We start from the raw sequence: 13254 nt of genomic DNA on the forward strand, positions 1-13254 counted from the left end.
AAACCAAAGAAGGAACAAGCTGTTACACGTACATTTGGCATCAATAAGACACTGGTTAATCACTACCAATGGATTGGTTTGAGAGTCTATCATAGTTGTCATGACGTTGCTCTCTTTGGGTACAGCGAGCACCATCCCCCTTTCTGTCTGCTGCGACCTCAGGTCGTAAATTAGGAGGAGATTGTCTCTATACTGTGGCCATGAGGAGATAGAGTGAGTTTTCATAGAGAGAACAAAGGAACTTCTTCCACCTCACAGAACTTGAGAACTTGAACAATATTCATGTTCTGGAGAATGTATAAACGGTCGGTGAAGAATCCAGCTTCGAACTGGTCCGTTTGGTACAATTTTGTGACACTCATGGGAGACAATACAGCCACATTACCATAACGCTGTTTATATAATAGCCTCAGTTATGAGGATTGTATCTAATTGCTGTACAGGATGAATGAGGAAAGATTAAACTATTTGTGAAATTATGGGATGCTATGTAATGATGTAATGTGAGAGAATTGTATATCTGTGTAAAGTTTCACTTAAGTCACTGGCACGCCCCCATGAACACAGGCATGATCTGGCGTCATGGGTCAGCCCTTTCTGCTCTTCCGAATAAAACCCCCACCTTGAGAATTTCTCAACAGACCATGTTTCTCTCAATTACGAGAGGACAAAGGTTGCAGACCAGCTTACCTCGATAACGAGAGGGCCAAGGTTTGAGAGGAGACCAGCTTACCTCGATAACGAGAGGGCCAAGGTTTGAGAGAAGAACAGCTTACCTCGATAACGAGAGGGCCAAGGTTTGAGAGAAGACCATAAACCTGAGTATAAGCTAAGGTTTGAGTAGATGGCTGAATCTTTTAACCAAACCACGTGGTTAAACTCTTAAGACTATCGATACCGACAGAATAAGAACAAGTCTTTGATATTAATTACTAGTCTGCAGCTAGGAATTTGGTATCGACAACCGCCGAAACATCTAATCTAAAACGACATGAATGTCACTCTGAACTATCCATTCTAACCACAACAGAGACGACTAAATGGGGATTCATAATAAACCCCAGGAAGCGTAGCTGCTGCCTCGGCAGGAACTAAAATGGGGATCCATAATAAACCCCAGGAAGCGTAGCTGCTGCCTCGGCAGGAACTAAAATGGGGATCCATAATAAACCCCAGGAAGAGTAGCTGCTGCCTTGGCAGGAACTAATGGGGATCCATAATAAACCCCAGGAAGAGTAGCTGCTGCCTTGGCAGGAACTAATGAGGATCCATAATAAACCCCAGGAAGAGTAGCTGCTGCCTTGGCAGGAACTAATGGGGATCCATTATAAACCCCAGGAAGCGTAGCTGCTGCCTTGGCAGGAACTAATGGGGATCCATTATAAACCCCAGGAAGAGTAGCTGCTGCCTTGGCAGGAACTAAATGGGGATCCATAATAAACCACAGGAAGAGTAGCTGCTGCCTTGGCAGGAACTAATGGGGATCCATTATAAACCCTAGGAAGAGTAGCTGCTGCCTTGGCAGGAACTAATGGGGATCCATTATAAACCCTAGGAAGAGTAGCTGCTGCCTTGGCAGGAACTAATGGGGATCCATTATAAACCCCAGGAAGAGTAGCTGCTGCCTTGGCAGGAACTAATGGGGATCCATTATAAACCCTAGGAAGAGTAGCTGCTGCCTTGGCAGGAACTAATGGGGATCCATTATAAACCCCAGGAAGCGTAGCTGCTGCCTTGGCAGGAACTAATGGGGATCCATTATAAACCCCAGAAAGAGTAGCTGCTGCCTTGGCAGGAACTAATGGGGATCCATAATAAACCCCAGGAAGAGTAGCTGCTGCCTTGGCAGGAACTAAATGGGGATCCATAATAAATACAAATGCATAACGTTTCACTTAATACTGCCAACAAACATTACAACACTCATACTATTATTTTATGGCCAATCCTTCAGACATTACAGTATCTTATGCCTTAAAACATGAAGTCCAATATTACCTGTGAAAATAGCCTGTGTCCTGTTCACTGGTTCATGATCAACCTGCTCATATTTCACTGTTGGCATACATGTTTAAGACAAAGCCTCCCCAAACCCATCGGCAGGTAAATAGCACAAATATCCAACCTTAACTTCCTGTTTTAAACATCACAGTCAAAGTCAAATTGAGTAGGGTGTATTCAGTGAGGCAAAAATAATCTGATCAAATATATTGATTTCACAATAATGACGTAGTACATATTGAAAACATTCTCTATCTGTGGTTAAGAACACCAAACTAGAACTGAATAAAATGAAACTTTATTTTATGATCAGTTGACATGTACAGTATACACACACACATATGGACAGACCATATATGGTTAAATATATATGGAAATTGTTTATTTGTAATGAAGTGAGCATCAAACAGTTGGGGTTCAGGAGAGAAGGTCTAGACAGGTGAATTAAGCAGTGGCCTTAGCCTGCTGGACTTTAGCCAACACCTTCAGGTCTGTGATGCACTTTGCAATACTCGTCTTCTCCTGAAACACAAAATTAACACTTTCTTTGGTTACTACATGATTCCATATGTGTTATTTCATAGTTTTTGATGTTTTCACTATTATTCTACAATGTAGAAATAAAGAAAAACCCTTGAATAAGTAGGTGTCCAAACTTTTGACTGGTACTGTATATAGACCTACCCCCTCTATACACACACCCCTTAAATACACTAATACATACACACACACCCCTTAAATACGCACACAGACCCCTTAAATACAGCAGTCAAGTACATCATGTCCCCATCTCTATACTGACTATATTCTTTTCAAGAGGGCCACCATTGTTCCTGTTCCCAAGAAAGCTAAGGTAACTGAGCTAAATGACTACCGCCCCGTAGCACTCACTTCCGTCATCATGAAGTGCTTTGAGAGACTAGTCAAGGACCATATCACCTCCACCCTACCTGACACCCTAGACCCACTCCAATTTGCTTACCGCCCCAATAGGTCTACAGACGATGCAATCGCCATCACACTGCACACTGCCCTATCCCATCTGGACAAGAGGAACACCTATGTAAGAATGCTGTTCATTGACTACAGCTCAGCATTTAACACCATAGTACCCTCAAAACTCGTCATTAAGCTCGAGACCCTGTGTCTCAACACAGCCCTGTGCAACTGGGTCCTGGACTTCCTGACGGGCCACCCCCAGGTGGTGAGGGTAGGTAACAACATCTCCACCCCGCTGATCCTCAACACTGGGGCCCCACAAGGGTGCGTTCTGAGCCCTCTCCTGTACTCCCTGTTCACCCACGACTGCGTGGCCATGCACGCCTCCAACTCAATCATCAAGTTTGCAGACGACACTACAGTGGTAGGCTTGATTACCAACAACGACGAGACGGCCTACAGGGAGGAGGTGAGGGCCCTCGGAGTGTGGTGTCAGGAAAATAACCTCTCACTCAACGTCAACAAAACAAAGGAGATGATTGTGGACCTCAGGAAACAGCAGAGGGAGCACCCCCCTATCCACATCGACGGGACAGTGGTGGAGAAGGTGGAAGGTTTTAAGTTCCTCGGTGTACACATCACGGACAAACTGAATTGGTCCACCCACACAGACAGTGTGGTGAAGAAGGCGCAGCAGCGCCTCTTCAACCTCAGGAGGCTGAAGAAATTCGGCCTGTTACCTAAAACACTCAAACTTTTACAGATGCACAAACCGAGAGCATCCTGTCGGGCTGTATCACCGCCTGGTACGGCAACTGCTCCGCCCACAACCGTAAGGCTCTCCAGAGGGTAGTGAGGTCTGCACAACGCATCACCGGGGGCAAACTACCTGCCCTCCAGGGCACCTACACCACCCGATGTCACAGGAAGGCCAAAAAGATCATCAAGGACAACAACCACCCGAGCCACTGCCTGTCCAACCCGCTATCATCCAGAAGGCGAGGTCAGTACAGGTGCATCAAAGCAGGGACCGAGAGACTGAAAAACAGCTTTTATCTCAAGGCCATCAGACTGTTAAACAGCCACCACTAGCACAGAGAGGCTGTCCATTCTGTGTCAATAACATTGAGTGGCTGCTGCCAACATACTGACTCAAATCTCTAGCCACTTTAATAATGGAAAAATTGATGTAATCAATTTATCACTAGCAACTTTATTTAATGTTTTCATACCCTACATTACTCATCTCATTTGTATATACTGTACTCTATACCATCTACTGCATCTTGCCTATGCCGTTCTGTACCATCACTCATTCATATATTTGTATTCCTTCCTTTACACTTGTGTGTATAAGGTAGTAGTTGTGGAATTGTTAGGTTAGATTACTCGTTGGTTATTACTGCATTGTCGGAACTAGAAGCACAAGCATTTCGCTACACTCGCATTAACATCTGCTAACCATGTGTATGTGACAAATAAAATTGTATATGATTTATATACACTCCAGTCAAATACATAATGTCTCCCATCCCTAACCCACCTGCTGGGGGGTGATGCTGGTGACAACGTTCTTCTCCACCCAGTTAACCATGTGTTCCTGCTCCATGCGCCGATGAAGGGTCTGCAGGGCGATCTGGTAGTCCAGCCTCTTCTTCACATCGTTGGTCACCATGTGGACCCTCTCTCTGCGGTTGGTCTCCAGTAGCATGGCCACGTTGTTCTGAGGTGGGGGTGGGGGGGGGGGGGGAACGGAGAAGAGAAGACATTAGCACACTATCTCATGCTAAAATCATACCAAGACATTAGGGTCTGGTTTCCCAGACCAGACACGGTTTAGTCCTGGATTAAAAAAACACTCTTTCAACAGATATTCTCCATTCACAATGCTTTTTAATCCAAGTTTACGCTTTAATGAAGTCTGTGTCCGGAAAAACCCAGCCCTAGGAGTGGTTACACAGACCCAGATGAACCCCTGGACTGAAGACCATGTTAAACAGGTCATTCAAAAGGGATTGATTTGACCTCGTCGGAGTGTGTGGTTTTGAGCCTAGGGGTTTTAGCTCATCTTTACCATAGAGACGAGACCCAGGTTCTAACCTCATGTCACACTCACCCGCTTAGCGTCGAAGAGCATCTGTCGTCCCTCTGCCCTCCACTGCTCCTTCTTCTCATCCTGGACGGCCTGAGCCAAGCTAGTCATGGCCAGGTCCTTCACTTCCTGAGCCTTCTGCACTTTCTCCTGCAAAACCAGAACAGAACACACAGCCAACGTCAGAGGGTCAAAACCAGAACACAGGTAACAGAGGGTCATAGGTCAGCTATGAGACTACGAACCTCAGAGGGACATCGCATATGGTGGACATTTTGCATAACATATGAAATGTCTCAGGACTGGTGACTTTAAGGGGGGGGCTAAAAGCCTCAATAGAGAATTCAGTAGAAACAAGGCTGTGTGTTAACATGGTGCATCTTCTCAGTACTCCAGAGCAGAAACACTGCTGGGGGAGTACTAGAGGAGTTGGGGCTGCTGGGGGGGGTACTGGAGGAGTTGGGGCTGCTGGGGGGGGTACTGGAGGAGTTGGGGCTGCTGGGGGGGGGGGTACTGGAGGAGATGAGAAACACTGCTCCAGAACTACTACAAAAGTCCAAACGATTTATGACAAGACCTGCAATTAATGATCAAATAGGCCAAACAAAACAATGGACAAATTTCGCACCTCGTTCAGTTTGTCAGCGAAAGCTGCAACGTCGGGGCCGAACTTCCTGACACCGTAGATGATGACCGTACCCATGCAGGCAGCAGCGAAGGTCTCATGGTTGATGATGTAGATCTCCTTGGAGAGAATGTATGTGAGCAGCCCAGCACCCAGCATGTAGGGGCCTGAAGACAACAGGAGAGGAGAAGCCAACGTTTATTTAGTGTAATTTACAGAGGAGAAGAGTGAGAGAAGCAGAACAGGATTTGGTTTCCGAGCTGGTCATGGGTGCACCTCAGCCACGCTCAAGGTCCTAAACGATATCATAACCGCCATCGATCGATAAGAGACAATACTGTGCAGTTATATTCATCAACCTGGCCAAGGCTTTCGACTCTGTCAATCACCACATTCTTATCGGCAGACTCAACAGCCTTGGTTTCTCAAATGACTGCCTCGCCTGGTTCACCAACTACTACTCCTCCGCCAGTACAAAAAAAGTATGAATGTATGTAATTGTAAGTCGCTCTGGATAAGAGCGTCTGCTAAATGACTTAAATGTAAATGTACTTCTCTGATAGAGTTCAGAGTGTCAAATCGGATGGCCTGTTGTCCAGACCTCTGGCAGTCTCTATGGGGGTGCCACAATGTTCAATTCTCAGGCCGACTCTCTTCTCTGTATACATCAATGATGTCGCTCTTGATGCTGGTGATTCTCTGATCCACCTCTACGCAGACGACACCATTCTGTATACTTCTGGCCCTTCTTTAGACACTGTGTTAACAACCCTCCAGGCGAGCTTCAATGCCATACAACTCTCCTTCCGTGGCCTCCAACTGCTCTTAAATGCAAGTAAAACTAAATGCATGCTCTTCAACCGATCGCTGCCCACACCTGCCCGCCCGTCCAGCATCACTACTCTGGACGGTTCTGACTTAGAATATGTGGACAACTACAAATATCTAGGTGTCTGGTTAGACTGTAAACTCTCCTTACAGACTCACATTAAGCATCTCCAATCCAAAATGAAATCTAGAATCGGCTTTCTATTTTACAACAAAGCATCCTTCACTCATGCTGCCAACATACCCTCGTAAAACTGACTATCCTACCGATCCTTGACTTTACAAAATAGCCTCAAACTCTACTCAGCAAATTGGATGCAGAATTGGATGCAGTCTATCACAGTGCCTTTCGTTTTGTCACCAAAGCCCCATATACTACCCACCACTGCGACCTGTATGCTCTCGTTGTCTGGCCCTCGCTGCCAAACCCACTGGCTCCAGGTCATCTATAAGTCTTTGCTAGGTAAAGCCCCACCTTATCTCAGCTCACTGGTCACCATAGCAGCACCCACCCGTAGCACGCGCTCCAGCAGGTATATTTTACTGGTCACCCCCAATTTTACTGGTCACCCCCAAAGCCAATTCCTCCTTTGGCTGCCTTTCCTTCCAGTTCTCTGCTGCCAATGACTGGAATGAATTGCAGAAATCACTGAGACTCATATCTCCCTCTCTAACTTTAAGCACCAGCTGTCAGAGCAGCTCACAGATCACTGCACATAGCCCATCTGTAAATAGCCCATTCAACTACCTCATCCCCATTACTGTTATTTATTTTCTTTTGCTCCTTTGCACCCCAGTATCTCTACTTGCACACTCATCTTCTGCACATCTATCACTCCAGTGTTTAATTGCTATATTGTAATTATTTCGCCAACATGGCCTATTTATTGCCTTACCTTACCTCATTTGCACACACTGTATATAGACCTTTTCTACTGTATTATTGACTGTATGTTTGTTTATTCCATGTGTAACTCTGTGTTGTTGTTTTGTGTCGCACTGCTTTGCTTTATCTTGGCCAGGTCACAGTTGTAAATGAGAACGTGTTCTCAACTGGCCTACCTGGTTAAATAAAGGTGAAATAAAAAAAATTAAAAAACAAGGATGTAGGAACCTGGGGGTGATAATAGAACACTAGTGAGGAGAGTGTCAAGGGGAAAAGTAGATGGGAAGAGGAAGAGGGGATGGGAGGGGATGGGAGTGGGAGGAGAGCGGATAGGGAGGGGATGGGAGTGGGAGGAGAGCGGATAGGGAGGGGATGGGAGTGGGAGGAGAGCGGATAGGGAGGGGATGGGAGTGGGAGGAGAGCGGATAGGGAGGGGATGGGAGTGGGAGGAGAGCGGATAGGGAGGAGAGCGGATAGGAGGGGGAGGTGGAGAGTGAAAGTTCATGGCCACATTCAATAGGCAAATGTTGATTATGTAGATAGAAATGTCATGAATACAGATTAAATTATTAGTTATTCAACATGTCAGTGAGGCATGTTTGTTCTACATGTCAGTGAGGCATGTTTGTTCTACATATCATATTTCTATCTGAACACCGTTCCAGGTTTGTGGAAGTTCTGCTGACCTGTGACTCCAGTCTTGGCGTACAGGAGCTGGAAGAGCTCCTCAGGGATGATGCCATGGCGTGTCTTGCCTCCCTTCTCTGGCAGAGCGGGGACTGGAGCTTGGCTGTTGGGGGACGTGTGGAGGTGGGACAGCTGGACCAGCCTGGGAGGACAGGGGACAGGCAGACTTTATTGTAGGAACTACGGAGAGGACGGGCATGTAGATCTTCAATGTAGAGTTCAAGGTCAGCATTATCATTTTGTCACCCTCATTTAATTTATCTAGTTCGCCAATTCAAACTACTGGACCATTAAAATTACATATCTAGTGTTGTGAATTGGCATTTAGGGAAAGGGGAATACCTGGTCAGTTGCACAACAATGCATTGAACCGAAATGCATCTTCCGCATTTAACCCAACCCCTCAATCAGGCACAGCCTTAAATCAACATCCACGTCATCAGTGACCAGGGACCTGTTAATGTTGGGGGTTAACTGCCTTGCCAGCTCAGGGCTTTTAATGGTCTCCTTCTCTGCACTTCCCCACGCCAAGCCCCTCACGCCAACAAAGATGAGAGATCACTTATTCCTCTCTGACAAGCGGTTTCAACTCGTCTTTGAGGTTTGGTCAAACAGAACCGGTCATATGGACAAACACAATGACATTGTTTTACTGTAATAGAGGAGAACGTAACCTTTTTACAAAGATACCTTTTCATGTCTCAACTCCCAAAATGTAGAATTAAGTAGACCCGACTAAAACGAGAGCATCATTGAACATGATTGTGGAAAATTAATGTTCAGCATTTTAGCCACATACTGTTACTTGCTAGCTGTCTAGTCTGTTTAATAAAATGCGCATTGAGCATAAAAATATATATTTATACAAGGAATTTGCAACTCGTTCTCATTCTGAGAAATAAGCATCTTATCCAGGTTGGCCACTTGGTTTCAACATCTAAACAAAATGAACAGGCCGTGTTGTTCAAACAGTTGGAGACAGACAGGAGGGTGTATTCATAACAGTTCAACTGTTCTACCTTGTTAGCAATCAAATAGATCCAAGTTGGCTAGACTTTAAAATATAAATTTTATTTAAACTTTACTTAACTACAATGATGGCCTACCCCGTCCAAACCCTAACGACGCTGGGCCAATGGGGCAGCAGGAAGCCTAGTGGTTAGAGCGTTGGGCCAGTAACCAAAAGATTGCTGGATCGAATCCCCGAGCTGACAAGGTAAAAAAAAATCTGTCGTACTGCCCCCTGAGCAAGGCAGTTAACCCACTATTCCCCGGGCGCCGAAAACGTGGATGTCGATTAAGCCAGCCCTACATACGGAAAACATTTCAGTTGAAGGCATTCAGTTGTACAACTGACTCGGTTTGAAATGCAGTGTACTGACATTTAATTGTGTAATGTTTAGAACGTCATCTAGCTTCAGTTATAATAAGAGCATACCCAGCGCCGAGGGGACCACTGCTTTTTACAGCATTAGCTGGAGAAGAGAAAAAAACAGTCAATATAATTAAAAAGACAAGAAACATGTTTTGAATGTCATTAATTTAAGTGTCAATTAAACATGTGGTTGTTTGAAAGAGTCTGCTCTGTTGCTAAAAAAAAAAATGCACATAATGGTAGAGAATAATACGGACTTTTACTTATGCAGTCAAACAGAGTCTGTGCTAGGGAACTGTGCCCACTTACAAGGTTTCGCTAGCCAACGTTAAGTCAGCTGTCAAGTGCAATAGCCATCTACAAGTGTTAGTATGCTAGCTAACGTTTGTTAACAAGTTAGCTGCCGTCCAGGTTTCGACATTGTCCCTAGCTAGATAACCAACTAACGTTAGTTAGCTAAATGTTTTGCTAACAACAAATACCTACTTCAAAACACCAATATCACGCATGATGAACTTGCACGATGAGTTGCCAACTGTCAGTTACAGTAAAGTTAGCTATGCTAACAGTTAACTGTGGAATGCTTGCCACCTTTCCAAACAAGCAAGGGCAGAGATCAGAGACTAGTCTGGCTAACGTAAAAACAATGACTACTACCTTGACATTTACAGTAACTAAATAACGTTAGTTATTCCAAAACATGAGTGCAATAACTACCCAGATTGGACAATAAAGAATAATTTGCACGTAACATTTACGGTTTGCTAGCTATATTTACCCTGTTCTTGCTACGTTAGCATGTTGCTCATTCAATTGTGATTGCGGCCTTCTCCTCCAGACTTTACCCTTCAGCTTTACATTCAAGTCAGCCACACTTCGTGGCATTACTACTGCTATTTCAACTCAATAGTACGCATGAAACGCTGACATTGCATACCTGAAACGAAAACGATCCTAGACAGCATGGTTAAACGAATAAGTGCCAAGTCTTAGATTTCCTGGCCACCTTCTCTTCGTGCCCTTCTACTGCAAAGAGCCACACAAGGATGGCGGAGAAATAGGAAATCATTGTCAAACGTCGCGAGATTATAAACGGGATTTGTATGTCCCTGTCATACAAATTGTCCTGTTGTTCAATGTTTAATCCACTAGGTAGCACACAAGTGAAATACATATGACCTTTGCCGCACGGGATATTTAGTTAAGCTCCTAAATATAGTTGCAGTTGAATTTGTTTTTAGCGTTATGAAAGGCCTAGTTTGAAAGCACAGTGTTTCAAGTCCAGAGGCAATCAGCCCCATGCTATTTTCAAACACACACACACAAAATAATACATTGATAGGAGTTTTACAGTGTATATGCATCATGTCCAGTAGTTACATATTATACCAGCTTACAGTATGTACCGAAGTACATACCTAGTACATAACACCCAGCTGACCAGTCTCGCTGAGATAGGGAGAGAGAAAACGACCAAATAGCTACCTTCTACACCCAACTACAGTGTCAACTGGGCATGGCAGTCTCTAATCAATGGGTCCCACCAGTGTGTGGCATCATTGGTGCTACAGCTTGTTGGTGAGATAGAGGAACATGCATGACGTGGTTCCCCATCCCCTTCACTTCCTGAAAAAAAACATGCAAGACAGACAGAGCGATTTGAGAAAGACAGAGAATCTACAAGGTGGACACGGATTAGAAGACAGAGAAGCTTGGCTGTTTTTTGTGTGTTTTTTTTTTTTTTACTTCACACCGCCTCTTCAGGATCCATTACTTCAAACAATATTGATGACTGAGCAGGTAACATGTACCTATAACTCTATGTAGTTATGTTAAACCTCCCTGTAGTCATGCTTCCCTTCCCTACTGAAACTCTGTTGTCACAGCAGCCAGATAAATGTCTTATTTTGTGTTTAACTATCTTCTTCAACTTGCTTTTTTTTTTTACATAAAGCCTTTAGCAAACTGACAGATGTTTATTGCGCTTTAGTTCGACAAACTTTCTGTGTTACATGTACACATTTGTCAAGTTTGAGGAGCAATGAAGAGCTCCCTGTCAACTGTAAAATGTTATGAGAGAAGTTGAACTGCGGTTTGAGAAATAACAACCAGTTGTAGGCTAATTATACATTCACGTCATCTGCTTCTCGAGGTGTGTGTCATTTACTGATTGAGTATCCGCCGCCTTATCCATCACGTTATCCACCAGGTTATTCACCAGGTTATCCACCAGGTTATTCACCAGGTTATCCACCAGGTTATTCACCAGGTTATTCACCAGGTTATCCACCAGGTTATTCACCAGGTTATTCACCAGGTTATCCACCAGGTTATCCACCACGTTATTCACCAGGTTATTCACCAGGTTATTCACCAGGTTATTCACCACGTTATTCACCACGTTATTTACCAGGTTATTCACCAGGTTATTCACCAGGTTATTCACCAGGTTATTCACCACGTTATTCACCACGTTATCCACCAGGTTATTCACCAGGTTATTCACCACGTTATTCACCAGGTTATTCACCAGGTTATCCACCAGGTTATTCACCAGGTTATTCACCAGGTTATTCACCAGGTAATTCACCACGTTATTCACCAGGTTATTCACCACGTTATTCACCAGGTTATCCACCACGTTATTCACCAGGTTATCCACCAGGTTATTCACCACGTTATTCACCAGGTTATTCACCAGGTTATTCACCAGGTTATTCACCAGGTTATTCACCACGTTATTCACCACGTCATTTACCAGGTTATTCACCAGGTTATTCACCAGGTTATTCACCACGTTATTCACCACGTTATCCACCAGGTTATTCACCAGGTTATTCACCACGTTATTCACCAGGTTATTCACCACGTTATTCACCACGTTATCCACCAGGTTATCCACCAGGTTATTCACCAGGTTATTCACCACGTTATTCACCACGTTATTCACCAGGTTATCCACCACGTTATTCACCAGGTTATCCACCACGTTATTCACCAGGTTATCCACCAGGTTATTCACCACGTTATTCACCAGGTTATTCACCAGGTTATTCACCAGGTTATCCACCAGGTTATCCACCAGGTTATTCACCAGGTTATCCACCAGGTTATTCACCAGGTTATTCACCAGGTTATCCACCAGGTTATCCACCAGGTTATTCACCAGGTTATCCACCAGGTTATTCACCAGGTTATTCACCAGGTTATCCACCAGGTTATTCACCAGGTTATCCACCAGGTTATTCACCAGGTTATCCACCAGGTTATCCACCAGGTTATTCACCAGGTTATTCACCAGGTTATTCACCAGGTTATTCACCAGGTTATCCATCACGTTATCCACCAGGTTATTCACCAGGTTATTCACCAGGTTATTCACCAGGTTATTCACCAGGTTATCCATCACGTTATTCACCAGGTTATTCACCAGGTTATTCACCACGTTATTCACCAGGTTATTCACCAGGTTATTCACCAGGTTATTCACCAGGTTATTCACCACGTTATTCACCACGTTATTCACCACGTTATTTACCAGGTTATTCACCAGGTTATTCACCAGGTAATTCACCAGGTTATTCACCACGTTATTCACCACGTTATCCACCAGGTTATTCACCAGGTTATTCACCACGTTATTCACCAGGTTATTCACCAGGTTATCCACCAGGTTATTCACCAGGTTATTCACCAGGTTATTCACCACGTTATTCACCAGGTTATTCACCACGTTATTCACCAGGTTATCCACCACGTTATTCACCAGGTTATCCACCAGGTTATTCACCACGTTATTCACCAGGTTATTCACCACGTTA

The 13254-nt window shown here is 44.4% G+C and overlaps 1 protein-coding gene across 1 annotated transcript; it reads right to left on the reverse strand.

Annotated features, from left to right (window-relative positions):
- Positions 1-2281: 2281 nt before the first annotated feature.
- On the reverse strand, positions 2282-10498 carry LOC120061533 (ATP synthase F(0) complex subunit B1, mitochondrial-like). Its single transcript, XM_039011449.1, has 7 exons — positions 10371-10498; positions 9497-9533; positions 8058-8200; positions 5661-5824; positions 5057-5182; positions 4484-4663; positions 2282-2523 (listed from the first exon to the last, which is right to left on the reverse strand). The coding sequence occupies exons 1-7, from the start codon at positions 10396-10398 to the stop codon at positions 2446-2448; spliced, it is 756 nt and encodes a 251-aa protein (XP_038867377.1). The 5' UTR covers positions 10399-10498; the 3' UTR covers positions 2282-2445.
- Between the last annotated feature and the right edge of the window lie 2756 nt (positions 10499-13254).

Source organism: Salvelinus namaycush, chromosome 16, assembly GCF_016432855.1.
Source record: "Salvelinus namaycush isolate Seneca chromosome 16, SaNama_1.0, whole genome shotgun sequence".
In the NCBI taxonomy this organism is placed as follows: Eukaryota; Metazoa; Chordata; class Actinopteri; order Salmoniformes; family Salmonidae; genus Salvelinus; species Salvelinus namaycush.

Coding starts and splice junctions, on each gene's coding strand:
- LOC120061533 (XM_039011449.1), bottom strand. CDS start 10,398: ATGCTGTCTAGGATCGTTTTCGTTTCAG. Junction 9,534..10,370: donor TAGGATCGTTTTCGTTTCAG/GTATGCAATGTC, acceptor TCTCTTCTCCAG/CTAATGCTGTAAAAAGCAGT. Junction 2,524..4,483: donor CCAGCATCACCCCCCAGCAG/GTGGGTTAGGGA, acceptor TTTGTGTTTCAG/GAGAAGACGAGTATTGCAAA.